The sequence below is a fragment of the Cryptotermes secundus genome, unplaced genomic scaffold, assembly GCF_002891405.2.
Source record: "Cryptotermes secundus unplaced genomic scaffold, Csec_1.0 scaffold807, whole genome shotgun sequence".
Classification (NCBI taxonomy): Eukaryota; Metazoa; Arthropoda; class Insecta; order Blattodea; family Kalotermitidae; genus Cryptotermes; species Cryptotermes secundus.
Window position 1 is genome coordinate 18,630 of NW_019744128.1, and position 27,945 is coordinate 46,574.

Genomic DNA, 27,945 nt, shown 5'->3' on the forward strand with positions numbered 1-27,945 from the left:
TTTGTTACCTTAAGAAAAAATTGAAACTTACGTATTTAATGGCAAGTGCTTAGAAAAAACATTTAGGCCAAGTCAGAATGAAATAAGTGAGCAGTGTAGCGTTATGCATAGTGAGGAACTTGCTTATTTATACACATCACATGTTAGCATACTAAAATCTTTTATGGGCTGAGCACATAATTAGAACAGGGGAGAGAAAGGATGTATAGAGAATTATGCTGGGAAAACGAATATTATAAACGTGGAAGAAGATGGATATGTATCATCAAGATATATCATAAGTAGGAGATTCTGAAAATTGGAGCTGAATTGAACTGGCATGGAATTGTGTTCNCCATGTCTACTAACAGCCGAATTATAATCAACAAATTTTCAAAATCATTTGCTCACTGAAAAATCAATAAATCCAGTTTATTCACTTACCAATGATAGCCTGGACCTTCATCTCAAAAAAGTATGCAACTAGAATTCATGTAGTTTGAATACTGTTCATGAAATGGAAAGGTAAAGCAGTAAAGTATTGCAATACTTAGCACTCCGCAGTGGCAGATAATGTGTGAAGAGTGTGCCTTGCAGGTTACTCCCATACTAATGGGGTAAATAAAGTTGTTACATGCAACAATGTTTCTCTTACAACAGGAATACAACTGTGTGCATGTATGTGAGCATTTATGCAAAAGAATGTGGGAGGTAGTGATTGCATCTTTATATGATGGGGAAGTACATTGCACTCTGTATTCCTTGATATGATATGCTGCATTATAAGTACATTTCCTTCATATAATTGTGCTTGTATATAGGCTTGGCAGTGTGCAGTTTACATTCTTCTGATACTTGTACACCAGGAGAAACGTCTGAACATCAAAAACAACTCTGGGGTGTATTGAAGGACAAACAGGTATAACATTTATCATTTTGGGAAAGTAATGTACTTTGTCCAGGACATGTTTGAGGGTATGTAATATTTTGAATAGACATCTGTATGGAAGAAAGAGTCCTCTTTGTTTAGGAGGGTGTCTGGCATGGTACCAGATGATGTTATAAAAATCTGTATTGGTATCTGATGATGTTTGCACACTCACAGATTTTTCATAATAATATGTGGCAGTTCAGTACCAGTGTGATGTTTGGCTATTTGACCACTAGAAGCAGTACTCATGTTGTTCCTGTTAGCAGCTATATAATTTACTCGTATGTTAACCAGTTAAGTGGATATGATGTCTTACATGCAGCATATGCTACTCTATATTGTAGTGAGTATGACCACTGTACACATTATGAATGTTTTCAGCTACACCATTGTAGATATTGTGATCTTCAGTGGCCATGAGCTTTTGAAGAAAGTACAGATTTGACCATGCCATAGCTCAAGTGGTTAGTCGCTGGCTTCCCACCGCAGCAGCCCGGGTTCAATCCCGGATCTGGTGAAGTGGCATTTGTGGTAGACAAAGTGGCGCTGGGGCGGGTTTTCTCCGAGTACTTCAGTTTCCCCTGTCAATCTTCATTCCACCAAATTCTCCAATCATCATAACCACCCGGGGCAGGTACAGTAGGCCAATCAGTGGCCCCCATGCTGTGTGGACCCAGCTGGATGCCCCCCCCCCACTAAGGGAATTTAAATTAATTTAATTACAGATTCGGTACACAGGTCAATAAGCAGTGTCTGTTATCAGTGAGAGCCAGAGCTGGAGTAGGACATAGTGAAATGTTTCAGTAATCAAACATGTGAGTATGTGTTTAAGCTGGAGGTAATTTTATCAGTCAGGTTCTATGATTGTGTTTCATTTCTAAACACCATATGCCGGTCAGGACTGCATATAGTGAATGTGCATGAGTCAGACATACCTTTGTAATTACATATTGGGAACCGAAATGCTTGTTAGTGGTGACAGTGGCATACTTTTTGAGAATAAAGATGAAAATATGAAATTTTACCAAAAAGTACATATAAAGTTTAATGTAATATAGATGGAAATATGGATATATGAAATCTGAAAATTGATCTTTCAGAAACTTTGTATCATAATTTTATAATGACATGTGGTTGAGATATTGAATTTTAAAACAGGAGCAACAGTTATAAAATTAAATGCCAAAATAACAAATTGAAATGTCTGTGGAACTGTAATGTCCCACTGCAGGAGAGATGAGAACACAAAATATATACACTTAACTGGTTAATTGTTACTGCTATTTTGACTTTGTTGTGGCATATAGTCATGTACTGAGCATACAGAAATTTGGTGTCCATAACTGTACCACTGAGAAATGAGAAATGAGGAAACAAACTTATTACAAATCTCAGGACAATTTCAGTTATTTCAGGTGCCCTCATGCATAATTTTTAATTGCAGGTAATCAGTATAGGTGACTATTCTTTTCTATTTTAATGTAACATGAAGCTATTAATTAGTATATTGTAAATAAGCATACTTAGACATGCTAGTAATAATTTGGTTTTTATTATGTATATTATTATTTGTACTGTACAATGTAAAGGGGACAAATTCTGAGAAAACCAATAGCATTCTGCTGTTTTTGTATGAGGAAGGTTTGATAATCAGTACTCCAGAACACCTCAAACTGTGTAAAGTGAAACCAAGGATTTCATTATAGTGATACAAATCTTTGCAACCATCAGTTATTAATTTTGTACATATGGAAAATCATCACATAAAATTAAGGTATTTTCCTGGCATGTACTGCTTAATCAAATTAGGTGGAAGACTCATTGATCTGTTTGCAGTTGTCTTCATGTGCCGAGTTGCTTCTGCTGCATGTAGTGCGCACACTTAACATATTTGTGCACATCCTGGAAGAACTGGTGCCTACTGTTCCAACACCAAAACCATCACTTCCCTCTCTTCCTACTGCACCATCTCTCTCTCCAATTAAACGCAAAGGCAAAGCTGCAGAAGTAATGACAGGAACAGCAACAGCGGCAGGGATAACATTAGAAAGTGGTCGCACTAGAGGGTTGTCACCTGTGAAGACTTCATCAGGTAAATAACTTCATGGAGCAAGGTATTTCTTCAGAAGCTTATAGTACTTCAGTTGGTTAATAAATGATGCACCCTTGAACCAGAAAGTTCATTTCACAAGAGCCCAAGACTGGATTGTGTTGTTATCAGGTCAACATGCTTAACACCCTATTTCTAAGATCTTTTTTAATGTTATCCAGCTTTCTCCATCCAGATGTCCATAATGCTCTCTTTTCTTTCCATGTAAATTTTCTACATATTTTTTTTTGTCACCATATGTGAGACATGTTTTGCCTGTCTCATTCTCCTTGATTTTATCACCCTAATGATACCTGGTGAATGGTAAAAATTATGAATCTTTTTGTTGTGTAATGTTCTCCATTAGATAAATATACCTTTTTATGCACATTCAGAAGCCTGCTAAGTGCTTACTATGTTTATTCAGTGTATCTGTCTGCCTGTTCACATGGAGCAGCTAAAGAACCATTGGAAAGATTTGCGTGAAATATGATATTTTTAGAATGTTACAAAAAATGTCAAGCCATTTCAAAGTTCATTTACATGGGACATGTTTAATGGTGACTACATAGAGACCTACATACATTTCTGGATATATATCACTGAATATTTGTCAGAGAGAAGAATGTTTTATAAAAGCTGTAGAGGAAAATAGTAAATACATTTTATGTCATATACATTCCAGATATTTAAAGAAAAGGGATATTATAAGTATATTTTCAAACCACCATGCCCAGCAGTCAATCATGGCAAACTAAAAAAACAGAAGAAAATCTGTGTGGGTTTAGACATCATTAAAACCAGATTCCTTTTATTCTTTTAATATAGTGTTCCATTACATTGTCATTTGAAGCAAAATAGTTTACATATATTTAATTTTTGCTTAGTGTGTGTAATAAATGTAAAGTTCAAATCCTTAATACTGATTATTTATTCATTCAGTATGCCTATATACAAGTCCTCACTTAACGTCCCAGTTAACGTTTCTTTATTACATTGATAGTGTTTTCATACCAAAACTCAGCACAGCATTGTGTTAACTTGTTAACAGTGGTGTTCATTCCAGAGTTTAAGAAAATGGTCAAAGATGAATGTTACTTGTCCAAAAATATGTTTAATTTTGACAAGACTGGGCCATCGCCCAGTCCTTGCTCACTTCACCTTTGGCCATCAGTAAATACATTATATCACACTAAATGTTAAATAGACATTATTGTAATTTATAATTACATTTATTTATGGTCAGGAATGTACAGATATTTAGTTGCCTTCATATTGTCTATATTGCAGTGCAAATTTTGGTGGTAAAAAAGGATGAATAACGTAACCTATGTATTTCTTAAGTTTATAATGGTAAAAAGGGATTCACTTGATGTTGTTTTGCATAGCATTATGCTTTACAAGAATATCTCAACAGTGTTAAATGAGGGATTACTGTAGTCATGACTTAACATAAGTTTCAGTAAGTGTCATTACCCAAAAACAGTGATTAGTTGCACATGTCAATTTGATGTTTATTTGTTATAAATAAGAGAAGAGCTCATTGTAGTCTGGTTAGTTCATCTGTAATTCCTTCAGCTGAATATGCTTGTTAAGTATGTATTGTTTATTTCTGCAAACTTGTTATATGGATAGTTACCCTTAATAACAATCTACAAATAATCAAAGTAAAAATGTATCTGGTGTAATCGAGACATATACATATTGCATTATTCAAAGTTTATAAAGTATTTCCTTATCTCAGTACATGGTCACGTCAGTTCAGGATGGGCTAGTGTATTTTTTTGTAACAAAAGTTCTTCTTGTTCTTGTATTCATCAGTTTGTGCACCATAATCTGATCAATTTCTTTATCATCAGAAGGCATCTAATGACAGCGTACAAGCTAGTAGTGTTCAATTTCTCATCTATAATTTTATTCATCTTCTTATTCTGTTCCTCATCTTGTCTTCATTTTCTCATTGGGCATTAATTATTAAAAGAATCACTGATTATCAGTGTAAGATGGGTCTTCTTATTGCTTGTTAAAATTATTGGTTTTATATTTGTGTAAAACATATTAAAAGTGCCTGAATTCTTTATAGATAAGGAAGAGAAGTCTAGTGAGGATAGGAAAAGTGCTCGAGGAACATTTATGGGATTCTTTACTGGTATTTCTCACTACATGAAGATATATGACATGGTGAAAAGTGCTTATACCAATTATAAGGTGAGCAGATCAAGCTACGTGAATTATTAGTCAGTTTTTATTAACAAATCTACTTTAGTTCATTTATATATTTCTGCTTGCTTTAGGTTTTAGATAATTTACCATTCTATATAAATGTGGACCATGCCATAGCCCCCAGCATCAGTGTGGCTTCAGTCCCACGTTAGGTAATGTGGAATTCGTGGTGGACAAAGTGGCACTGGGATGAGTTTTCTCCAAGTACTTCAGTTTCTGCTGCCATCTCTCATTCTATCAACCATTTCACATTCATTAATCATCCTATCGTCCGATGTCATATAGTCACAATACTGATGGTACTGCTAAGTAACCAACCCACTACGCTAACTGTGAGGTGTTTTGGAAAGATCCTGGACTAGGTCAAAGAAAGAAATGCTGGCTTAACTTACTCGATTCTGGTTACCATCTCTTTCAAAATATTCTCCTTGAGAACCTATACAGATATCCCCTCATTTTTCCATGCTTCAGAAGCACCATGGAAGTCATTTTCCTCAATGCTGTCAAGTACTGCTTGTTACTTCCTTTGGATGTCAGGCACTGTTTCAAAACATCCCTTCAGTTTCATTTTCAATTTGGGAGAGAGAGCAAAATTATGAAATATCTGAAATTTGCCACATTTTCAAATGGCATATTACTGTCTTCATGTTATGATTTTTCCTGCATTCTGCTGATGAAATATGGGCATGAACAACTTTCTTATTAGTTCTGCTCTTTTAGGTGTTAGTAAGGAAGCCAGTCTTAGATCAGATTTGATTTCAATGTTCCTAAGTCAGTCTCAGTGACAAATTTTCTCCATTTAAGGCTTCTTTTTGTTTCAATTCATTTTCTTCTAAAGAGTCATTTGAATAATTTCACTATGTATTGAATATAAGAATTAGGACCTTTGAGTTGATAATTATGTGATTAAATTATGTTTTTAAGAAAACTGGAGATCTTTTTGATGTGTGTTATCACTTAAACCATTCTGTTACTTCTTGTATGTGATTTTCCTTGCTAGATAACCTTGGATTCAGGAGCAAGTGAGTGAGAAGTTCGTTAGTTTGTTACGTGTGACACTTGAAACATTATCACAGTTGCTTGAGGTGGGGACACTTAATGAAGCAGGACACATCACAGAAGAAATTCTTTCATACCTAAGATCTACTGTCACAGTAGAGCCTACAGCCACTGTGAAATGTGTACAGCAGGTAAAGGAAGTTACATTTTGTATTTTATCCTTTGTGGTTTAATACAAAATTAAGTAAAAAATTAAAGGCAGTTTTATTATAATTTTACAAAATGATCACACAGTACTTAGATGTGTAATCCCCCTACGTTTAATGCAGTTAGTCCAACAATCCATACAGTTTTTCAGTTCATCAGAATACAAATTTTATTTTTTTATGTAAGCCATTGTTGAACTGCTTCTCTCCATGACTGATACTTATATCATATGCAGTTTAATGATTGCTGATTCTGTAGTTGCCCCCAGATCAGTCTTCTTGTCATCTGTAATGAGTGTTGCAGTCTGTGTCCAGTATTTCATAATTGATTAAAATTTTGCTCTTAATAGAGTCTTTACCTACAATGACAATGATTTTTATGCTTTCAAGTGAAACTGTCGACTTAAATTCTGACATAAGAATGAAAGTCAAAAATACTTTCAGCTTACAAGTCAGGTAAATATTATAGTAGTCAATTGTGGAGTTATAACAAAATTTGAATTGTGTATGTTGAACATATATTCTGAAATATATTTACAGCTTCTGAAATGTCTGTTTGGCACCAACCTATCAGCCCAACGGGTTGAACATGATGACAGTCAGCGTACCTCATCACTTTCATTAAACTGCGCTACTGCTACTCAGAGTTTTGAAGGTTTCTACAGTGTGTGTTTCCAGACTCCTTACAGACATCTGACAGACTTTGTTACATCCCCTAGCAATAAGACACAGAACAAGGATGAAGGATACATGTAAGCTTGATCTTGATTCGCAGGTATTTGTGAAACAAATTAGATGGAACATGTGAAAAATGTTCCACATTAAGTATGGTTTTTAACTACAGTGTTAGAAATTAAGAACATTTTTATTGTAGGGCATGAAGCAAATTACTATTTCTAGTATAATAAGTAATTGTTTTTATGCTTTTAAGGTGGATGAATTGTTTGCGAAGAAAGGCAGATAGGAAAGGGTCTTCATTTAAAGTTTTCAGTCGTGGAGCTGACAAGAGTTCCCTGGCCTCATACATCAGATTATTTGAACCAATGGTCATCAAGGCTCTCAAGGTAACTGGTACCCTTCGCCGTTTTATGTGACAGAGATACTGTCTTTTATTTCATAATTCAAACACTGTTTTCTAAAAGCTTGGTTGTACAATTTACATGATTGGTTTTGGAAACAGTATGTCGGGGAAAATGTCACACTGTACTTGACTTATCCATTAAAGTAAAAGATTTTGTTTGGAAAACTGTGTGATTATTGTATGAGGTTAAATGCTGATAAAAGATATATCACACCAATTACACCTCTTTTGTGCAACACAGTATCATTTATATCATGTTCTCATGGCTGCAGGGTTACCCTGAAGACCACATGATACGTAACAATGACTAAGGAACATGCTTGTTGAACTGTGCCAGGCTTTCTGTTTGCCGTCTGTTCTCAATTCACACTTGACAAAACTTATCTTTGCTGTAACCTTTCATAGTTGGACAGAATACACAAAATATGTGGGGATTTATTTTGACTTTAATTTCACCGTGAAAATTAAACTATATGAGTATACAGTGGGGTGAATTATGCATTGAAATATAGTATATTAAATGACTGAAGTTATTGCAAAATGAATTCCGGTTGGTGGCATGATTGGCCTCTGCTCATCCAAAATCGGTTTTCCATGTGAGAAGAAGTGTGTTGTGAAGTTTTTTTATTGCAGATGCAGAATTCTAACTAGATTCTTCGCTACTATCTTTTGGTTGAAAAATTATATTTTTTAATGCAATCTATTCCTTGTTTAGGGTCACCATGCAGTAACAGTTCCACTAAGCAGGAATCCTCATTTAATTTTCCTGTTTTTGGAATTATCCCTCATGTAACATTCATTTTCATCCATGTCAATAATCTCATTGTTAAACTTTCTTCATTTAAGGTTTTTTTAGTTAAATTCTCAAATCTACCACTCAAAGAAACCTTGAACAGGAGTTGACTATGTAAAGAACAAATAATTCTTTACTGTACAGTGTGATGATTGGCTTTGTAACAGTGAATTTCTGACTGAAGGATGAGATTTCTGTAACAGATGAGTGTAAAGATCAATGAGGCATGCAAACTCATAAAGGGAATGATATTTTTATTGCAGTGTAACACAAAATCTTTTAGCAGTGATTCAGTTACATTTATGGATTTCTGTGTTTGCTTCTAGGGTGAATGACAGAATCAGTTCTGGGATATATTAATGCTTGGAAAACAGTCATAATCCATGTTAGTAATAAAATGAAGACGTGACTAAAAGTATGACTTGAGATTTTATTGCTTGCAGCAGTATACAGTGACAAGTGATGTACAGCTTCAGTGCCGAGTATTGCTGTTACTGAGCCAATTGGTGCAGCTGAGAGTGAACTACTGTCTTCTTGACTCGGATCAGATCTTCCTTGGATTTGTGCTGAAGCAGTTTGAATTCATTGAAGAAGGACAGATTCCGTATGTGTATTTCCTCAACATCTTCACTGTTTCATATCGGTCAAATATAAAAGTGTATCTTCACCCTAAATATTTCACTTTTAACCATTCATTGGGTATAGGAATTTGAATTTTGAAAGAAGATTTTTCCTCTAAATGCTGGGTCCACATATATCACCACTGCTACCACTCTGCAGAGATATTTCAATAAAAGTTATTTGTTCATGGTAAGAATAAATTAATTCAGCCAGTAAGTCTTGTTCTTCTAGATTTATCTTAACCAGATCTTGCGCTTGCTGGAAAGCATGTTTGTAATGCCTGTAATTTGTATGTATATTTGAAGATGACACAGCCATGCAGAATATTTTATTTTAAATCATATTGGGGATTTCTTTTGAACTGCTTGGTGGTACTCAAAAATTTCATATCAGAATCTATGCAAAGAGAACACAGGATTTTGTCTATATTTTACCGATTGTCTTGGTTTCGTTAACTATAAACAAGCCAGAGTTTTGCAGTTTAAGCAATTACTTGGGACGCATTAAAAATTTTCTTTTCGAAGACCCAGAGTGTTAAGTACTACAGTGTTTGCATATGTTGGGAGATGTGGTTGACAGTTTTACTAAGCACAGTTTTGACGTTTGTAATGAACGTTTTGTGTTTGCTTCATACTGATCTAATTTCCGTCAGTTGGAGAATAACTAGCTGGCTGCAGAATTACCTGTGAAAGCATAAATCTCTTATTTAGGCATGCTGAAGAACTGATACCCCGGATATTTTACTTCTTGGTCCACCTGTCATATGAGAAACATCATTCCAAGTGTATCATTGGTGTTCCTAAGGTAATCCAGTTATGTGATGGGTTGATGGCAAGTGGACAGTCACCAGTCACACACTGTAAGTAGCAGCCATGTTAAGATGAACAGTTTTATATATAAAGCAAAATTTTTAACTTTGTTAAGTGCTTCTTAGCCTACTTGCCTTATTTTTAAAAAGTAAAAGGATCCTTGTGAGATCTGCTTGCTGTCTGTATGTCTGTATGCTCCCTCTAAAGCTGGAATAGTGGGATCAGAAGATACAGCCATTGCTAGGCAACGCATAAACATGTTACCACAGCGTTAAGTACACACACACACACACACAATGATAGAAGAACTGATATGCATGGTGTTTTCTATGCCGATCATCTCGTAACATATACTCAATATGTAGTACAAGGAAAGCAGGTGATTAATTCTTTCCAGAACTTCTTGTTACTTGTTGTGCATTTTAGAATTAATATCATTATGAAATCTATTACTGTCACTTCACCTGAGCAGTTGATCTTTAAATAATTTAGACATTTCAGAGTTGCGACTTACATGTCATTTTGTGTTCAGGTATCCCTGCGTTAGTTCCAGTTGTGGAAGATGTGTTTTTGGTTCGTGGTACAAGCAGTGCCAGCAGCTTTGATTTGAAAGAGCTAGAGACCCAACGAGAAGTTCTGGTATCCATGTTGTTGCGGTTGGTGGAATATCATCAGGTCAGTCCATTTGCTGTTTCAGTCCCACACCTTAGCAATTTTACAATAAAATTACTTTGTGACAGAAAGCCTATGAGAGCAGGAAGTACACATATTTTCCAAATGCATTTTTCTAGTTCTGTGTTCCTCATTGGTTCAGATGCTCATATCTACTACAGTACTAGATGTAGATCCAATCCAGTATAGTTATTACTGCATAGAAACATAAATTATCTATCCTTTGTCTCTTTCATGTTTGTTGTTAGTTGAACCTGTTTTTAAGTCTTAATGATATTGATATCTGTGTATATCGTATTGCATACCACCTTTTGGAATGATGTATTTGGTTCTGGATGCTTGGGGGGGGGGTTAAAATCTGTTTATGTAAAGTAAGGTTACTGTCAGGTAATACAAACCAAAATAAAATTCACCTCACAACTCTTAGTACGGACATCCAGATACTACATTTTTACTAATATTCTTTGAGTAATTTCAGAGTTGATGTATAGCATCTTTCATGCATGTGTTCCTTTCTCACATTTTAGCAGGATTGAATCCATTACATACGGTAGGGATATGTTTCAACTTATCCATATAAACTGACACTTCCATCGTCTTTCCTGTACAAAGTCAGTCTCTTCTCTTGTCATTCGTCCTGAGTCACGTTTAAGATTTTTTACATGGGGATCGTTGTGACAGTTTGTTGTGAAGGACCTTCCGGCTTGTGGCATAGTGCCTCAACCAACTATGCTACTGCATACCCTCGTTTAAGCTGATTGTGTTCCGTGTTCCAAAACATCTTAAGAGGTTTTCAGCCTACATGTGAATGCAGTGAGACTATTTTATATTCCTTTTCTGTGTAAAATGAGTATTTCGATCTATACAGTTGCCCAAACACAAAATGCAGGAAATGATTTTTAAGCTCATCAAATGTGGTTTGATCATTTTAAATCACACTAACCCATGATAGTGCATCGCATTAAATAAATTATGTATTTAAGTGCGATTTGTTTGCTCATTTGATGCGTGGTATTCTTTGTTTCATTCCTGATTCGATCTTAAGGTCACAATTTCTTAGCGTTTTTTAGCATAACTGAAGTCTCTAGGTAGTGTTATTCCCATCTGATACATCACTGTAAGATATATGATATGACTCCGTCCTAAGTGCGAACAATAGTCCTTTCGTCTTGCTCTCTACACTACATGTTTCGGCTGCAATATATTGTGTAGAGTGCAACAGGATGCTTAAATAATATATCACATTGTAAATTTCAATAAAGCGTTCATCATCATTTCAGCAATTTCAGACTTAGAAATGCAATAGTCAGTACAAAAAGTGGGTTTTCACCTAGTTAAATATGAATTTTATGGAAATTTGGTTATCACTGTTTATAAAACAGGTTTTGGAACTACTGAGTGTAGTACTTAATGAGAGCCATGACAGTGAGGAACGATGGCGCCGCTGGTCACGCCAAGTAGTGGACACATTGCTCCCACTCCTGGCGCAGGGCAGAGTGAGGCTGGAATCTAGGGCAGCCCAACATTCTCTGCAACGTGTACTTACCTCTGTTGCTCCCTGTGTCCTGAGACCTGTTGATTCTCTTCTTCGTACTCTCTTCTCAGAAGTTTCACTAGTGGTGAGTTATTTCATTATATGTAGTTGTCTGCATATTTTTTTACACATTGCTTAAAAGTTGTAACTAAGAAAGACCTTATCCAAAGGCACCTCACATTTTTAAAGTCTGTTCAGCTGAGGTCATTATAGTATTTTCTCTATGTAGCAGTAGCAACGTTGTTAAGGAAGTACCCATATCAAATAGGGCACTAATTGTATTGAATGATTTTCCTCAGTCATTCTACTTGACTGCCAGGATAGTGTTCTGAAATAGCTTGTAGACTCTACTGTTCCAGTCCTATTCTCATCAGCATACATGTTCATTTTATCATTTCATCTGTTTTTAAATGTCCTTGCAGTTAATATTGTAATGTAGAAAACCTGTGAGTGATGTTGGTGTTGGTAGTGATAGTGGTAGTCATGGCGGTGGTGGTAACGAGTCTTCAACTCCTCTAACCAAAGTTTTATGTACATTTTTATTAACTCTCTGCATGCTGAATATGTGGCCTGTCTGGTCCTCTTCCTGTGGTTGCTGTGAGAGCAGTAAATACAGAGTATAATGTATGAAACTTAAAGTGCCTCCACTCCTCTTCTGTGGATAGCAGTTAACAACCCTCGTTGCCATGAACCAATTTGGAGTAAGGCACATAGACAGGTGGGGCATGCAAGTTAAACTGTTAGTGGAAGAAAGTCAACAAATAATATGAATTTAATTAAACAAAGAGCAAGACTCATTTCTGAGCAAAACATCTACTTTGGCCAGTGAATAAATAACAAAATCCTAAATATAATGTCCAAAAATAAAAAAGAAATAACCCAAATGTGGTTCACATGTCACTTGCTATACTGTGGTCTTTAGTAAAGTAAAAATTGTTTTGAACCATACTTGCAGAAAACAATGAAACATACATTTTATCCTGAGTACTGTTGTCTTATAAGTCTTGCAGTTTTGAGGTAATTAAATGAAATTGTGTGAATGTGCCACATTTCATAACATATATAGTTTATAGGTGTGATTGAATATGATTTGTTTGGTTTCAGCATAGCACCACAGTAGCAATGGAGCGATGGTTGGGTATGGTCCTGGCCATCCTTCTCCTGCTAATATCTCAAGGTAAAGAAGAAGTTGTGCTTGCTCGCCTGGAAGAACTAGATCTGTGTCTGCCATTTACATCCTCACTTGAAAGACATGATCCCTTGAATGTGGCAGCAACAATGCCCAAATGTAAGCAACAGCCACCAGAACAAATTATGGCAAGGTCAGTGAACTATTCATGATAGCTTTGGATTTAAAAAGCATTGGCAGTAATCTATTCTTTGCAGAATTTCTGAGCAGAAATCTTCACTGAAGTTTGGTTGTTAATAAATTCTTTCGTCAGATTGCAGACAGCAGGGATGAAATCTCTTGCTACTCTTATGTGGTATCAGGCCAATTAGCCATGTGCTGCAATATTACAGTGTTAAACTCCCCTTTATTTTATGCCACATATAGTAGTTATACTACTATAATTTCTTGCATTACTATGTACAGACTTTTTGTTCTGCTTTTCTTCTGTTAATTTATGAACACTGATGCTGTCAGGGTAATTCTTAACCTGGAAACATTGGGTTTCTCGCACATCACACTCATGTAATTGTTCTCTTAATACACCATTCACACCCATTCAAGGTCTCATTGGCACTGAGGCAGAATTTGGTGAAAGGAAGACAAAATAAATAAATTTCTCTCATGTTTTTATAGATGGTTGAGGGGCATTAACTGTTGTCAGAAGCTTTGAACATAGACACTGACATCCTAGTTATATTTTCACATGTAGGGTGGTACGCTTGATGAAATGACAAGTTATAGTTCAGATGATTGCATTTATTAGCATTTCAGTTACACACTCTGTCTTAATTACACTTAAATACAGTGCTATCCCTGATTTACACATACACTTGTCCTCTTCTGGTACAACTTCGCANGAGACATTAAACTGTCTGATCTTATCTTGCTGGTGGGCAAGAGCGGTATATAATATTACATGGAACAGCACTAAAGTGAAGATAGGTATATATGATGCATGTTGCTACAAAGAAATACTATGGGAGAAAGAGCTTCATGCAAGGTGGTCATCTCTTCATGCCCTTTTCAAGAAACAGCTGGCAGTTGCTTGAAAAATGAGCCACAGCTGGTCTTAACTTCTGGTGTGTAATGCCAGACTCTATATATTATACATATTTTGCAAGAAATTTTAAATAAATTAATCTTAATTTTTTAACTGTATTTGGCCATATGATTTTATAGGTAAGATGAGTTATGATTTTAGGAGCTCATTTTTATGACTACTGTACTCAACCCAACATAATTCTGATTCACTTATTCCTCTCATTTCAAGGAATGCAGTCCCAGCATTAAATAGAGTTTGACTGTATTGGAATTGTCCTCAGGTGTTTCTTACTTTTGTAAGCAGTTTTAATTCGTTTCATGACCTTACAGTTAGAATCATGTTTTTGAAAACATAACCTCAGTGTAACGGTTCCAGATGTATTTTATATGAACTGGGAACAGCCAGCTACTGAGTAGCTTATACAGTATTCTGTTGATTTCTTTCTTTCCCAGTGTTATTTCAGCATTGCAAATAATTGTAAACTAACCTATTATATGAATGAAAGGTACTGGAATTAGTAAGCGCTTCTGAGAGGGTTTGGGATTGCTGGGTTTTTGGACCTTATCTCTTGTCCAATATCAGAAGAGCGCAACATTTCAGAACCTGGATATATTTCAATCCCTGGGTGAGGGATAGGAGACACCCACTCTGTTAGGTCTGTTAGAAAGAGCCAAACTCAGTCACAGAGTAGGTGTCTCCCACTCCTCACCTGAGGACATAAACAGATCCAGTTTTTGAAACATTTGTTTTCTCTTGTCTTCGTTAGAATACAGGATGATGAACAAAGCCCAGTAAGACAGTAGTCCTGAGTGTTATGCATCCATCATCAGAACCCTTTGGTATCTGCTTTTTGAGAAGGTATTTACTTTATTTTCAGGTTTCTTATGCAAGTATTGGGGCTTGTCAGTAACCACATACACTGTTCTGTGTACAGTCCTCTGGCAGGTGAAGAGTCCTTGTATCTGCAGGAGCAGTTCTCACATTTTCTGCTTTATTGTATCTATATGTTTGAATCAGGTAATGTGTTACACCATATGTTTCCAGTAAGTGATGACTTCATTTAAGATTCACCATGTTTTATTTACTTATGGTGGATTTTATTCTGTATATTTTGGTACTCTCAATTAAGATAACTGATCATACTGGTGTTACAGTAATGCTGTATAAGTGTTTTTGTGGAAGGTGCCCCATTTGTAGTTCAACCAGGTAACTTGAGACAGTGGTTGTTCTTTTACCCTTTTCCATAGTTCTCCAAACCAATGCTGGGCTGGTACCTTAAAATAGACTTGACTTCCACCTTTCTGGTCCTTACCTACTCATCCTTCATAATCATCTTTACATTTTATTCAGCACTATATAACTACTGCTCTTCATACAATGTATGAAAAATCTGCAGTTTTAAAATGGGTCATCTTGTGTTCAGGGTCATTGTATATTTGAGACAATATGGCATCTAATATATTCTGTATGGAGCTAAAACTTAATGAACTGTAGACTGCTGGTTACTGAACTCTGAAGTAAATATCTTTCTGACTGAAGGAAGAAATTCTTGTTCACTGGTAATGGACAATACAAAAAAATTATAAAACAGTAAAATGGAAATCTCATCAGGATTAGGAGATTCACCGTCAACTACAAATCTTGGTCAAGCATCGCTAATGCGTATTGCTGAAATGCAAGCAGTGTGCATTGCTTGCTAAATAACAAGGGGGTTTTAAAAGTTACATGGTTAATCTACAAAGTGAATAATCAACACATGGTTAATCAATAATTTATTTTTTCTTTCTTTCTCCAGGCAGTTACTGTCGTGTTGCTACAGCTGTAATGCAGATGGTGCAGCAGGGCAAAGAAATGGGACGTGATCCTAATTCATGTTTGCCAATCGATGACATCAACAGTTTATTTTTGGAGTTGGCCCCAAAGTGTCCTATGCTTATGTTCAAGTGGTGCTATCTCCTCACCCTTGTGAATTTCAGTGACCAGACATTTTGGGCTCAGATACTACGCACACAGCCTCATGATCTGATTCTTGAACAGGGGTATTGTAAAACAGTCTTCCTTCACAGTTTTTGTAGTCATGCTCATGATCATATTGCGTATTTATTCACTTAACTCTTCTAATTATAATATAGGTTTTGATACATTGATGTGGGCAAGAAGTAGTGCATGGATCACATGTAGCGTATGCAAAAGCATTTCACAATCCTCCAAAAAGGTTAGTAATTACAGCAAAAGAAAGCGATGTGTAGTCTGAATACTGAATGTTGCCATCAAGTGGTTAGCACTCCTACTATTTACCTCATTCATTTCTAGGCCCTGCAGCTGACTGTCCTGTCTGGTATTTCATAGGTGTCCTCCATGCATCCAGGCAAATGCTGGAATAGTACCCTAAAACATCCATGGCCACTTCCTTCAAAATCCTTTTCAGCTCTCATTCACCTCCCATTTGATACTGTAGAATTTATGCAACTAAGAAGTCATTCTTAAACTAACTAAAAATCATGCACTCCAGATAATTTCCACAGTTTGATATTTAGCCTGATAAATCACCCTGCCTTGGTGAAGCTTGCTTGCATATTTCTACTGTAATGTATGTAGACATGCTTATGTGTGTATCTGACAGCTCTGAGTTTCCTCAATCTTTTGTTTCTAGACCTGTTCAAGCAGAGAGCTGTGGGCCGTCTCCTTGCATTAATCTGGAGGTGGTGCGGAAACTTGGTACCATCCTGTACTGTGATTATGTAGTGAGTGTTATTTGTCTTAACTACCCCAACTCTTTGTTGGCATTTCTCATTTAACTTTATATTTCAACCATAGATAATGAGATATGTTCATTCAGCTATTTCATGGGATGGAATTGTACTCTGAACCTTAAGTTTAACATGAATAAAGGAATTTAAAAGTTCTGTCTTTTTTGTTTGTTTGTTTGTAAATTCATAGTATATGTGGTCTTTGGAGCCAGGTTAGAGCTAACAAGGTTAACAAGGAACTGACTTTTAATTGCTGAAAGAAGAGGAAAATATAATTAACACCTAGATTGCTCATGGGAGCATGCTTTTTGTCATTTCAAAGTTTCATACCTTTCATTTCATTTCTGTTGTTTTACTGCTGTAGTCTTCAATATTTTCAGTATTCTTACCTGCTAAATCAATTTACATCTTTTTTTGTGTGTATGTGTGCACGCATGCATGTTGATTTTTAGGACCAAAAAATTATGTGATACTAATTTTGATTCGTCTAAAACATAAAAAGTATGCTTTGAAGAGCTGATAGTATTTTCTAAAAATCCCCCATGATTACACAAAGTAGTCACCAGAAGTCATCGTAGTTTCAGACAGAAAGTAGGGCAGTGTTGCAGTGGATCGTGAAAGTCAACTTTAAGTTGTGTATCATAAATCTGTGTCAGTTGTCACCAAAGAGTGGCTTGTATTGACAAAATGTACATTCCGCATCACATGATATCACTCTTGCATACTTGTAACACACAATATCACTAACACTGAAGTCTCACAAGTCTTCAGAGTCATCTAGATCCTCCCACTCTAATACAGATGGAATCTTTTACATGACTTTAACCCGTTACTAATACTGAAACATTGGAAGAATTTTTGTTTTACTGGATCATGTTCTGAGTTGTTAATTCTGTGCAGTTCATCATATATATTCTCCATTTCTTTATTGTTTCTGACAAATCTGTGATCTTTTATAAACTTCTTGTCGACTGCCACAGGAAACTGAAATGTGCATGAATGTAGGCCAAGTAGGATCTTCAGTTCATTGGAATCATTAAATATTTCTTTCAGTATTGCAGTAGAGAAATCATCATACCTGTCACATTTGTTTACCCCACAGCCAAAATATTCAAAGTTTTCTGCATAATACACAGTGCCCTCCAGGGTTCTCCATCAGATATTATTGTAGTGGTCAAGTCGAGGAGAATGAGATGGACAAGGTCTGCATCATGTATGGACAGAATAAGAAATGTGTGCAGTACTTAATTCAGAAAACCTCAAGGGAAGATTCCATTTAGGAAACCTGCATAGATGCGAGGATAATATTTAAATGGATCTTAGGGGAATGGTGTATGATGGTGGATTAGAATCGACTGGCTCAGGGCAGAGTCCAGTGACGGGCTTTTATTATCGTGGTAATGAATATTTGCCTGTATAAAAAGTAGGCAACTTCTTGACTACCTTAGCAACCGTAGACTTTTTTGGGAAGACCCTGCTCTGTGGAAGTTACAGTTCATTCTGTGGCAACCTGTGTTCAGTTTGCAAATCATTATCTTCAGGCTTACATAATGAATTAGCATGGCATAATATAAGCAATATGTGTGTATTTCAAATCAGTGGAGAGTTTATAATGTTAAAAATCGGGTTACATTTAGAAAAGTAAAAGCCTTAAAAATCTTTAAATTAATGCAGAAAATACTCCCAAGAATTTTATGTATATGTGCAATTGAAGTTCTGTTTAAATTACTTTTAAATCAATTATATACCATATTATTATTATATATATATATATATATAGATTTGGAGATGAAAGTAATATTTTCTTAAATTTAAACTTAGTTAATTCAGCATATAGATTGCATAGAGAATGTATAAAAAACCTTTGCTGTGTATGGTTCTGTTGTGCAGTGTGAAAACATGAATGATGCTAAGCAGCTCACATGGTTGTTGGTGAATCATATTCAGGAGGTGGTGAGTTTGTCATCTGAGCTCCCCCGTACAGGAACTTATTGCTGCTGTACATAGGAATCCAGCAGCAAGTGGATTATTAGTCCAAGCTGTAGGTGCATGCTGCCAGAAACTCAGACAGGTTTGAGATAATTTTGTTGTTGTTTAGGTGGTTTTTAAGGGTGCTGTCACTCTTAAAATGCAATATGCACCCGATTGTCTGGCATGTATGGGCAAAAGGGTGTGTCAGTTGCATGAGAAATCTCCTGCAGAAACCCAATACAAAGAACAAAACATTTTTGCTATAGTTCTTGCATGGGTGACATATTGATTGATGGATGAAATATTTAGAATGCATATACTGAAACACGGCCACAGATTCTCCTAGAATCTACCGTAATGTCACTGGCTTAAGAGAAAGCGACAGCACTGCTCATGGCGATTGGGACACATACCATATAGCAGATGAACATATGCAAATCGCAAATTTGTTTTTGAAAAACTTTATAAAAATACTCAATTTTCTTTGAAATTGTTACCAGCTAGATGAGGATTTTGGTTGCTTGCATATGAAATAACTGGAAGTTTACTTTGCAGGTTTTGTTAACTGAGTTCTTTCTTTCTTTTTTCTTTTTTTTCTTTTGGGTTCTAGTACAGAAAGTTGGTTAGCATCATGTGGAAAATTTTTATTTTGATACTCTCTGAATTATATTTGTATCCTAAAATCATGTAATATCCATCAAATGTTTCTCAGATTAAGGTTTCTTTTTGTGTTTGATGTTTGGTTTGTTTACCTGGACTCGTTAAGACAGTGTTAAATTCCCTCCATATAAATTTTTGCTTAGTATGTTCAAAATGTAGTCCCCAAAGGAATCTTACATAGGTATTTTTACTTTTAAAAACACAATTGGATTGATGAAGTAGTAAAAACAGAATTACAATATTGCATTAAAAATCATCAAATCTGCTATTGTAATAATATACAGAAGCTATGCTTCAAAGATCTCCACTGCTTTTGAAGTTCCCTGCATTCTCACCTTGGCTTATTGCCATTATTAGAGTCAAGCATTATACCAACATATAGACCCTGATTTGATGCTTACTGAGCCCTTCTGAACTATATTTGGACTGCTTAATTTGTATATTGTAAAGACATTTGATGGCACAGAAAAGATGACCAAAACTGCTTTCTACATTGTACTAATATGAGGTTTAACCTCCATTTAACATTCATTTTTTAAGGTTTTCTGTCATTTGAATGTATAGTTTCAGTGATCCCAAGTCACTAATTTGTGTATTAAATTTAAGATTTCCCTCAGTTTAATGTTCAAGCAAACCCAAACCCAGTGCTCCCAAAAGATACTTTAAATAGAAGTTGTACACACTTTAAATATAATGTTGTATTCTAGCATCCTGTTGCACTGATTTTCGTCCATGATATGTATGCCGTGTCCGTCTTGTAGTGGACTCAATTTCACCTGTTATTTTACAACATGTTTCGGCAACATAGTGCCATTATCAGGTGCTCCATTTACGTTAATCTATTGCATTGCTTGCCATTATGTCATTGTAAAATTATTAAAAAAATATTTAAAGATACTCGTCAATTATAATAAATTTTATACACTAAAATCTTGTTAAGATATTCATCTTATATGTCCCAATTCAAACCCGCACATGGTTCCTCCACTATGGGAGTCATTCCTCTTATACTCCGTGTATATTGTGTCTCGTGATGTGTGTTCCCTTTTTGGCTGTGGGTGTTGTAATTGTTGGCTTTTTTAATAAAAAATAATAATATAATAATATCCTGTTGTTAAAGCAAGTCAGTGGCAAGGTTAATATTACTTTTTAAATAACTGCACAATTTATATTTCATTTTTTGAAAAGAAAATCGTCTCTTTTTCAGCCCAGTTTTGTTTGTCGGGTTCTGCGCTGTCTGGAAGGTGTTCACCCGTCTCAAAGTGGTGCTCTTCTCATTTTGCTCATCCCACGATTACTGAGCCTTCCTCATCTTGCACCTGCACGTCTGGCAGGTACACTGGCATGTCGCCGAGCAGAATTGCTTCTCACATTGCCCACAGATGAAGTTTCAGCTCAGCTCACTGAGGCTGATTTGAGAAAACTTATGGACATTTTACATTCCACTTCTCTAGCTAGGAAGTGAGTATCTCCAAGTAACCAGAAAGAAGGCGGTTATAATATTACTCTGTGTTCTCTTCAAAAAGTATTTTTTATTTTCATTTGTCATATCAGCACTGCCACAGCCCCCCTTCTATTGCTTTTTGTCCTGGGACTAATTATGTCTGATACCTTTTCTTTGGTCATGACCTGTCTGGATAGTAATGACTAGGAAATAATAGATTCCCCTCATTTTCACAGCTTGTGTAGCAGAGGTATTGAGCCTGTCCCAAGCTGCCAGGTCTTAAATGAAATAATGGTTTGTTTCCTCTAAAATTATAGGAATACACCATGGTCATGATTCGTGAGTTTCTTTCTGAATGTGACACTGCAGTTTTGTTCTCCCACAAACTGAGATGTGCATGTTTTATCCATAGCTACATTCCAGTTCTCTCCAGTCACTCCCCTAGCTGTCTTCTAATGAAATGTTTTTCTGTAAAGCTTCTCTCAAGAATCTGTGCCACAGTGCCATATTCTTCCTTTATTCTCAAAGGGACTATTTCCACATCCTAGGTTTGTTACCTGTATGGATATAAGGAAAATAAAGGAATGAATGAAAGAATACCAGTGCAAAGATGCTAGGACAGTCCTGCAATGTTTACCTACCCTGTGAGCTCAAAAGAAAATTTAGGTACAATTCAGTATTGACTAATTACTTTAAGGGTACAAACCACTGCCATAACTTGCACAATTCATTGTACTTCCTTCACATTAAAGCATAGAGTTTCCCTCCCCATACTGTTTGGTACCTATACTGATTGACTAGTGGTTACTGAATTGAAATAACATTGAAGTTGAACTAAATTCCTTAGTGATCGCTCCAACAGGAAGGGAATTTGTTTTATTTAGTCCACTACCTGGACATTCGTTCAGATGATCAGATTCCCAAAATAAAAGCAGTCTATTTTCTACATAATATCTGGCAGGTACCAGAGGAATAAAACCTGTATTATAAGCAACTTGAGACAATGATGCTCCTTGTTAAAATCAGTATATATGTCAGCCTGCATCACAGTTTGGATAACAAAATTGTGTAGAGGAAGCTGACTAGTTGTGCCTTGCAACACTAAAGCTAATCTTATTTAAATTACGCATGGAGGCACTGAAAGGGCTACACAGTTTTTGCATGTGTATCATTAAAATGACACCTCAGCAATCTCAAGATTAAGTGGACCCTCAGTTAACACTTCGCAGACCGGCGATTTAAATATTTAAATCACCCTGGGGACCGGCATTTTTAAACCTACTACCCTAACTTGTGCACTGTTCACTTTAAAAATTAATATAAAATTTCCTAATTAATTTTATGAACTAAAATTTTTGGAGAACACTTTCCAGTGCTCCTAGAAGTACTTGAGAGTGTGATATTTCTGGAAACATTCCCCTTTGTGAAGTGGCTTTACAGAGAACTTGCAAATGTAGACATGCTCCTTTTTTTGTGAACCGTGGAAACACAGCATTGCCTAGAAAGATGCTTCCCCTTGGAATATTCACTCTTCACAATTTTCACAAGGGTATGTTTCCACATATCACCCGAGAGTCGCCCTGCGGGATCCACATGAGGCTTGCGTGGGGTGGGATTGGATGGGCACGTTCGCACTAAGTCTGTGTCTGACTCTGGTTCTGCTGCCACCATCTGGTCTGTAGGCCAGGGCTTTGCCACATTAATCAGAAATGCTTTGTATTTCAATTTCGAATCAGGGTTTAGATTTTTGTGATTTTTTAAATTTTTTACTGTACCTGCAATGTTAGTCACCGCAATGTTATTACCCCCATTATCGTCAGAGCTACGGTCACTTTTACTGTCTGTGGCCACAAGTGGCCACAGTTCTTTGCTCTCCCCTGTCACTGCTGCTCTCTCAAACACCATAACTACGCATCTCACAAGGCAGGTCAGCTGGCTCATCGGAAAAGAATTTGTCCTTGTCCATACCCCAACACTAACTACTGGCTGATACATACAGCTTGAAGAGCAACAAAGCATTATCGCTTATATTGGCTTAAGAAAACAGCGAGATCAACTTACTGACAAGCGAATATTCCAGAGTTTTATTATGCCATTGTGTGCAACTTGGGTGGCACCAGAGAGATGTATAGTGTGTTGCAACTTATCGTGTTTTAAAAGCCTGTTAACAGGTGAACGGTCCGCCATGTTTAAAAGCGAATAACCTTTTAAAGGGTGCATGGTCCGCAAAGTATTAAGTAACCATTTGAACCCTAAGGCCCAATATTTACTTGGAGGGGGGGGGATTATAGAAACCCAAGATTATTTTGAGGATAACCAGTCTCTAGGCTGAGTTCAGAATCAGGATTTCCCAGATGTGAAATAAGGAATGATAATCACTTCACCATGATTTTGTGGATAGATTATGAAACAAGATGTATAGATACAAATGAAGCCCATATATATAAGAAGAGCATTTTTGTTGGGTAAGTTAATATATTTCAAACAGTTTTCTTTTGTTTTTAATTTTCAGGCACGGTGGATTAGTGAGCCTTCTCAGTAAACTAGGAGCACAGTTCTACAATCTTCCTCCATTGGAATTAGACTCAGGCCGAACATTTGAGACATCTGATATTCGTTCTGTTACTGTGGACAAGACTTGGTTTCTAGCACAAGTGAAAGCCAGGTTAGTAAATTGGTAGTGACCATTAGAATCCCCTCTTCATCAGTTACTGCTTATATATTTTAAGTAAGAATGTGTGAGCTTTCATATTTTGAAATTGAAACCCAGATCTTGCTTTACATGGAACTATACTCCATTCAGAATGTGTAATGAGAGCATGTAAGCAAAACACGGGCAGCAAACTGTAATGTGCTCATCTCACATTTATCATATGTGTGGACTGGAATCAGCTGGCTTAGGATAGGGTCCAGTTGTATGGTCTTTCAAACATGATAATTGACAATGTTATATTTTAGTGTCTTGTTGCACTGACTCATGTCCATGATTTATGCTAACTGTCTTACAGTGCATACACTTTTTCACCTTACTCTTTTCTTTTGCACTACATGTTTCAGCACTAGTGTGCCACCTTCAGGTGCGTTTTCTCTATGCACGTCTAACTACTGCATTGCATGCCCTGATGTCTACATATTAAAATGACTAAAATATATATTTGTCATATATAATAATAGATTTTAAATATTAAAACTTTTCAGAATTTTGTCATCCTTAGTCGTATCTCAACACGCAAATCACGCCAATCCTCCTCTGTTGGAGCACTCTTCCTGCATTTATGTGTGTATCTGTAACGTGAAGTTGTTATTCATGAATACCACATTCTGAATTTTATCTGTTACATGTGGTTTTATAATGTTTAATACTCACTGTGATCTTTGTTGTATCTTGCTCCTATGACTGATAATTGGCATCTGAGTTCTGTGAAATGTGAAGAATTTCTTGACCATCTGAACTGTATTATTGACATCTTGAGTGACTGCTTCATTGATTTCTTTATTATTAAGAAAATTCTTAGTATACTCATATGGTATGGTTTGTCAAAATATTGTGGCATGTAGACCTGTTGCTAGATAACACCTGCAACACACGCAGCCAACAGTATGGGAACAGTGTTTTCTATGTCCGCGGACAGTCTGTTTCTATACAACATGCACACTGTGACGTCACACAATAGTATATGCCCATCACGTGACATGTTTCCTGCACCTGCTGTGCCGTCACACAACAATAGTGGCATGCAGCTGTAAATTGATTGCAAATGTAATGTAACGCCTGTTTTCAGAAACCATGGAAAAAAATGTCATTAAATTTTAATAAAATGTGGTTATAAGGCTACCTGAATTTCACAGCATATTTATTAGTAAAAACATTATCTTATAATGTGGCTAGTATGGCAATGAAATTCTCATTTAATGCTTAAATTACAGGTTATTCCATTCTGTTGTTGAAGTTGTTATAAAGTTATCTCTTACCTCTACCAGAAGCCCATGCTATATGCAAGATTGTAGGACTTTAAAAATGACTGATCTCTTACAAAATTCCCAAAGCACATGAACGTTCAAAACAAACTCTCCCTCCAGCATTAAAGATTTGTAGTGGTACAGGAATGTTTTACCAAGACATGAATAAAGAATTTGACCAAAGGTTCATTACTGCTAATACCAAAGCATTCTGCTGGACAAAATCCTGAGCCAGTTCCAGACACCTCTTGCTACATTTTCAGTGTTCAGACTGGCCATTGTTTAAGAGATTGCTATAACTTTGAAACTGAAATGAGTTTTTCCTGAGGGAAACAGCATATCTCAACTTCATGTGAGCTGATTGCATAGTAAGCTTTTAGTGCATTTCTTTGCCATGAAAACATCAAATTTTACATAAAAGAATTTTTGCAGAATATTTTTTCAGCACTATTTCCACAGTGATATTGCTTGCAGAATATTAGAATGTCATGTACTCTACACATGCATTGATAAACTTGTACCAGAGAAGTTGGCTGAAGTAGTAATGCTTCTTAAATATGCGGTAGAGTCATTAAGTGCGTGGAATGTGGTTTTATCACATCATATTACAAGGTATTCACATACACTTACGCAGATCCATATCGGCCCTCAAAATAGTTGCCGTCGGCCGCTCTGCAAGCCTGCCAATGTTGATATAGCTGTCTAAAACATTGCTGAAACTTATTGGCAGTAAGTTTTCATATGACGCTTTGCGACCATTCCACGAACTTATTGACTGTGGTAGTATATTCACAAGGTGCCCAGTTTGAATCTTAACTGGTACACATTTCTTTATTTACTGATCACCCTATAATTTGATGCTTTATAGTTTGAGCTACTGACAGAGCCATTAAATATGCCATCAATAAATAAGTAGATGAAGAATTAAGTAGGAATGTAGAATAAAATTGATCTTGTAAGTCATAATGGATGTTGCTTGTTCTCCATATATGTGAATGCTTGCTCACAGCAGTACCTGAGTGTGCAATATGCTAAAACGACATATGCAGTGATAGAGCAATTATGTCTCAGTACAGTAACCTTCATTCCATGTCTGGTTTCAGACGGGAAAATTAGCTTTATGGTTACTGTAGAGTTCTGAAATTATGTATGAAAATTAGTTTTCTTAAATTCTCTAACTCTTTGTTGAGCTATTTTTTGTCTGAAGTGAAATTTAAGAACTGGCAAATGGTCTTTGTTTTCACCCCTTTGAACAGGATTCTGATTTTTTCTTGTTTACAGGTCCCTTTTGTTCAGTTGTAATGAAAATTTTTAACGTGCTTTCTATTATATGCAGGTGCTGTCAGGGTAATCAGTCTGGAGCTGAAACAGCCCAGCTGCTGAGTAAACTGGAATATGAAGAAATTGTGTCCATTCTCAGCTGCAAAGAGTTTAACTCCCTAAACCTCAAGGACTGTCTTAAATTGGGAGTCCAACTTACTCTTCAGGTGACCTCCATGTAAAATACTTTATTTATAAAATAAGAAATTGACATGAAATCAAATGAATGAAAAAGTAATTAATTGGTAGATTAACCCTTTTGTTGCTGTAAGCAATGTTCAGCAGTTCAGGCCTACCTAGCACACCCCATGTCTCCATTACAGTGACCATTCAGTTAATCCTTTAGGTAAGTTATCATGTTAGAAGTAATCACAACTCTTGAAATGGTTTAACTCTTTAAGTCAATGATCAGTTAGTATATATGGTATAGTCATTAATTTCGTGGATTGTGTTTTAATCACATCATATTACAAGGTATTCACATACACTAACACAGATCCGCACCAACCCTCAAAATAGTTGCCGTTGGCCACTATGCAAGTCTGCTAATGTTGATATAGCTGCCAAAAACATTGCTGAAACATATTTTGGGGAAGTTCCTATACGGCGTCTCTTGTGGCATTGACGACCTCCTCAGATGACTGAAATCTACGACCACGTAGCTTTGCTTTCAAGCGGTGAAAGAGATTGCTGAAACATATTTTGGGGAAATTCCTATACCGCGTCTCTTGTGGCATTGACGACCTCCTCAGATGACTGAAATCTACGACCACGTAGCTTTGCTTTCAAGCGGCGAAAGAGAAAGAAATCACATGGCGCGAGATCAGGTGAGTATGGAAGGTGTGGCAAAATGGTGACCTGTTGCCTTGCCAGTTCCTCTTGGACAAGAACAGAGCGATGTGCAGGGGCATTGTTGTGTAGCAACAGCCAATTCTTCCTACGCCAAGTGTTTTGCCAGGAAATTTGCCTAGTTTCTGGTGGAACTTTATGTTTCTCCATTGTTCAAGCTGCCACATTTTTTATTTCTGCCACTCGCATTTAACTGCAGTACACAGCAGAGGCCATAGTTCTCCTTACGCTGTTTGCACACAACTGCCTCTTGCTGTAACGGGAAATGAACTAACAGGGCATCATATTGTGCCTCAACCTATCCGCTGAAGTACACTGAAACGATGCTTTGAAGGCAGTCCACGAAATTATTGACTGTGGTAGTATATTGAGCCTGTCGAAAATATTTCCTGGTTTAGGGTTCCACCCATCCTTGTATTGGTTCTGGGTGTCCGTATGGTAAGAGTAAAGTTAGCAGCTATATAGGACTTTACCTCCATGAAATCTGTATGCCATGGCTTTGTGCTTAACCATAAGGAGAACTTACAGAATATAGAGGTTCATCTCCTTCACAGTAAAAGCTTCAGTTTTTGGAAACTATCATTTCAGTTCATTTATTATCAAGGTCATAGACCCTTGGTATCCATTTTAATCTTATATTTCAATCTATGTCTTATTCCCTTTCTCCAAGTTTTTCTAACCTAAGTTCTATAAACAATTCTTGTTATATCCACTTTTTTATTGACCAGACATGGCTAACCTACATTTTGAAAGCACCCAGCTTGAATTCCTTCAATATCAGGGTCTCACAACTCTATGAGCCTTCACGGCCTGGTACAGGGATAGCTTTACTTTTTTTTTT

At 36.3% G+C, this 27,945-nt stretch overlaps 1 protein-coding gene across 1 annotated transcript in view; it reads left to right on the forward strand.

Moving 5' to 3' along the window:
• The window catches only part of LOC111874533 (huntingtin-like), a gene marked incomplete at both ends in the record, with an annotated part of 40,902 nt that extends 14,480 nt beyond the window's left edge, over window positions 1-26,422 (forward strand). Inside the window, 19 exon segments of the mRNA XM_033755488.1 lie at window positions 854-898; window positions 2,747-3,002; window positions 5,083-5,225; window positions 6,242-6,412; window positions 6,968-7,179; window positions 7,359-7,491; window positions 8,745-8,905; window positions 9,633-9,781; window positions 10,264-10,406; window positions 11,786-12,022; window positions 13,042-13,259; window positions 15,028-15,167; window positions 15,946-16,189; window positions 16,804-16,894; window positions 18,791-18,871; window positions 18,873-18,971; window positions 20,739-20,992; window positions 23,488-23,640; window positions 26,272-26,422. Of these exon segments, the coding sequence (XP_033611379.1) occupies window positions 854-898; window positions 2,747-3,002; window positions 5,083-5,225; window positions 6,242-6,412; window positions 6,968-7,179; window positions 7,359-7,491; window positions 8,745-8,905; window positions 9,633-9,781; window positions 10,264-10,406; window positions 11,786-12,022; window positions 13,042-13,259; window positions 15,028-15,167; window positions 15,946-16,189; window positions 16,804-16,894; window positions 18,791-18,871; window positions 18,873-18,971; window positions 20,739-20,992; window positions 23,488-23,640; window positions 26,272-26,422 (3,081 nt within the window).
• Window positions 26,423-27,945: the final 1,523 nt, after the last annotated feature.